Genomic DNA, 3,360 nt, shown 5'->3' with positions numbered 1-3,360 from the left:
GACGCTGCTGCCTTTTTTTCCGCCAAAATCCAGTTTTGAAACTTTGAAGATGACCTCCCCCTATCCAGTTCCGGTGTCCCTTTAGTACATGCCCTGAAATGGGGTGCCCCTTAGTAATTAGGTTACCCCTTATCCAAAGTGAGAGTCCGTATAGTAATTTTCTCCCACGAGCGCAAAAACCACTTTTTAGCCAATTTCGCCGCAAAAGCTTATTTCTCCAAAAACACCTACAAAGACATAAAATAACCAAATAAGTACAAAATCGAGCACTAACAGTATAAACAATTGGGACAAATTAGACACATAAATGCGTCTATCACCAAACCACCAAATTGTCTCCTTTTGCATAGAGCTGGCCATTTCACTAAATGAATTTTCTCCCTTTCTTTATGATCATGCCATAAAAAGTCTCTCATGATTTTTTCAATTCTTTTAGCAACTGAACTGGGAATAACAAATAAAGATATGTAATAGACAGGTAAGCTAGCTAACACACTATTGATAAGAGTTATCTTACCTGATCTACTAAGCACAGTTTTTTTCCAACCTGGAAGCCTTTTAATGATATTATCAATGACTTTGTCCTATTTTGCCACTCCTCTACTTTTGTCTCCAAGAGGCAGTCCCAAATAAGTAGTTGGTAGAGCACCAGAATAACAGCCAAGCAAAGAAAAAAACTGTGTTAAATCACCAGAATAAGCAACTCCATAAATAGTACTCTTTGCAAAGTTGATTTTTAGTCCTATGAGCTGCTCAAAGAACAACAAAATTAGTCTTAGATTCTTTACTTGCTCAATATCTGCATCCAAAAAAATCAAAGTGTGTCATCTGCAAATTGCAAATGACTTATAAACTTTCCACTAGTTGTAGAGCTCTCTGAATCATGAAAGACAAAGCTTCTCCAACCAAAAGAAATAAGAATGGAGAAAGAGGGTCTCCTTGTCTGATACCCTTTTTTGATTTGAAGTAACCTGAAGAAGAGCCACTAATCAAGACAGAGAATCTGACAAACTCCACACAACATCTAATCCACTTTCTCCATCTCACACCAAACCCCATGAGAGCAAAAATTTCATCTAGACAATCCCAGTTCACATGATCAAAAGCCTTCTCAAAATCAATCTTAACAAGAAGACCAGGTTTACCACTTCTTTCCCCAGAATCAATCAGTTCATTAGCCACCAAAATACCATCTAAATTTTGTATTTTTTTGATGAAAGCACTTTGATGAGAAGAAATCAAATCTGGTAAAACTACTTTCAACCTGCCAGCTAAAACCGTAGAAACAATTTTATAAACTCCATGAATTAAACTGATAAGTCTTAAATATTTTATCTCTTCAATGGTTTCTTTCTTTGGAATTAAGGCTATAAAAGTATTTTTAAGCCTCCAATCAAGAAAATTCTTCTCTTGCAATTTTTAATTATTTTGATGTCGGTTTAAATGTTTTCTTTATTAAGTATGAATCCGAAGCTTGCCTCCTCTTTCTTCAATGGTTTCGCATCGAAATCCACGATTTCGATAACATATGGCAAGTAACTGACATGATTAGAAATCATAATATACACACTAATTAGAAAATATAAATCTGGAGCATTGAAAAGTACACTTCGTGAATCAAGAACGGGACAATCGCTAATGGGAATAAAGATAACGCCAATGAGCATGACAGTTGAGAGTACATGTATAAAAAATGAGGTCATGTTAGATTTATGAACACATCATCCTAATAATTAGAAACTCTGACATGTGCGGTATGATGGCTAATCGATGAGCGAAGTTGTTTGTACCATAAGTAAAAATGCCACATAATGGGCCAAATTGGTACTTGAATCATCTTTTAGTCCTCATCCAATCCCGTTAAACAGTCAACCGAAGCAGCCCACCAGCCTGCCAGTATTACATAAATTCAATGACCGGTCAATGGTCAAAGTCAATGCCTGGTCAATGGTCAAAGTCAACACCCGGTCAATGGTAAAAGACAACAATCAGTCAACGGTCCAAGTCAACAATCAATCAATGTCAAGGATGTGTTGCCGATGGTGCTGCTATACAGTTTCCAGCCATGTTGCCAGATATGCTGTCGGCCAGATTCCATCCAGTCTGCCAGCCCATTCTGCCTGTCAGTCATTCCATCCAGTCTGCCATCCCATCCTTTCATGTCATCCAGTCAATCCAATCAGCTATCCCATTATGCGTGTCAGCTAGTCAGTCTATCATGCAGAATTGAACAAGAGGGCAGTTTCATGGGGTTTCATGCAGAATTGAACATGGAAGCACGCAGTATTAATTCCAGCGGCTTCATGCAGAATTTAACATGAGGCATACAATATTAGTTCCAGCAGTTTCATACAGAATTGAACATGCAGTATTAATTCCAGCAGTTTCATGAAGAATTGAAGATGGAGACATGAATGAGCAGTTAATGCCATTTAAGTTTATACTGAAATTAGATACTGAACTGTATAAAGATGGAGCAGCAAAAATCATTTAAGAGGGGGAGAGGTAGCTAATAGAGAAAGATAGACTGTAATACAAATATCAATAAAATATTACTCCCCAAGGGGATTCGTCCGTGGATGTAGGAAAACCATGCCGAACCACGTAAAATCTGTGTATCTTTTATTTATTCTGGTTTCATGTTTTTAACCATGTTTCCATCAACAACATCAAAATCATCGTGTTTAGTGCCCGGAAATATTTCTGGGTGCAAACATTGGCGCCGACTAAGGGGAATACGAGAAAAGGAATCGTGTTTTCCCATTGAGAAAAGTTGTACAAAATACTTCAAAATTGTGTCCGTCAAAAAGCAGTTTGAACGTCTTGAAAAATCACTGCTGCAGTCCAGTTAATCGCAACTGCTGGAGTCCAGTTTGATCGCAATTGTTGCAGTCCAGCTGATCGCAGCTGCTGCAGACCATATAATCACAGAAATTGCAGTCCAGCTGATCGTAGCTGCTGCAGACCATATAATCACAGAAATTGTAGTCCAGTTGATCGAAACTGCTGCAATCCAGATTCGCAATTTGAGATTTGCTGAAGCTATTACCTTCTGAAACCGCTGAAATTGCATCACTACAAAGCCTGATGAAATGTTTCCAGGACGTTCGGTCTGCGGCAAAAGATGGAGTGAAACACCATCAAAACTGTTGTAGGATGTTCGATCTGCAACACGTTGCAGTCCAGATATCGAAAAAATCAGTTCCCCGATAACACTGCAGCAGCATATTCGACTGCACGTATGACAGATACGGGAGGCGAAAAACTTAAGAAAAGCATCCAGCAATCTCCAATTTGGGCGCCTTTAACAATCATTGTTGTTGACCGGTTGATCGTAACTGCTGTAGTCCAGCTTCATAG

The 3,360-nt window shown here is 38.6% G+C and overlaps 1 protein-coding gene across 1 annotated transcript; it reads right to left on the bottom strand.

Moving 5' to 3' along the window:
- Positions 1–584: 584 nt before the first annotated feature.
- On the bottom strand, positions 585–2,161 carry LOC113330806. The gene is made up of 3 exons (XM_026577618.1): positions 2,055–2,161; positions 855–1,264; positions 585–799 (listed from the first exon to the last, which is right to left on the bottom strand). The coding sequence occupies exons 1-3, from the start codon at positions 2,159–2,161 to the stop codon at positions 585–587; spliced, it is 732 nt and encodes a 243-aa protein (XP_026433403.1).
- Positions 2,162–3,360: the final 1,199 nt, after the last annotated feature.

This window comes from Papaver somniferum, unplaced genomic scaffold, assembly GCF_003573695.1.
Source record: "Papaver somniferum cultivar HN1 unplaced genomic scaffold, ASM357369v1 unplaced-scaffold_119, whole genome shotgun sequence".
Lineage (NCBI taxonomy): Eukaryota > Viridiplantae > Streptophyta > Magnoliopsida > Ranunculales > Papaveraceae > Papaver > Papaver somniferum.
Note: the sequence above shows the minus strand (reverse complement) of the source record. Positions and strands in the feature narration are given on the sequence as shown.

What these genes read in the sequence shown, in the direction of transcription:
- LOC113330806 (XM_026577618.1), bottom strand. Translation starts at nt 2,161, where the DNA reads ATGAAAGGATGGGATGGCAGACTGGATGGAATGACTGACAGGCAGAAT. An exon ending in TGGCAACATGGCTGGAAACT is followed by an intron (nt 1,265 to 2,054) that starts GTATAGCAGCAC and finishes TTTAGCTGGCAG; the next exon opens with GTTGAAAGTAGTTTTACCAG. An exon ending in AGCTCTACAACTAGTGGAAA is followed by an intron (nt 800 to 854) that starts GTTTATAAGTCA and finishes TTTTGGATGCAG; the next exon opens with ATATTGAGCAAGTAAAGAAT.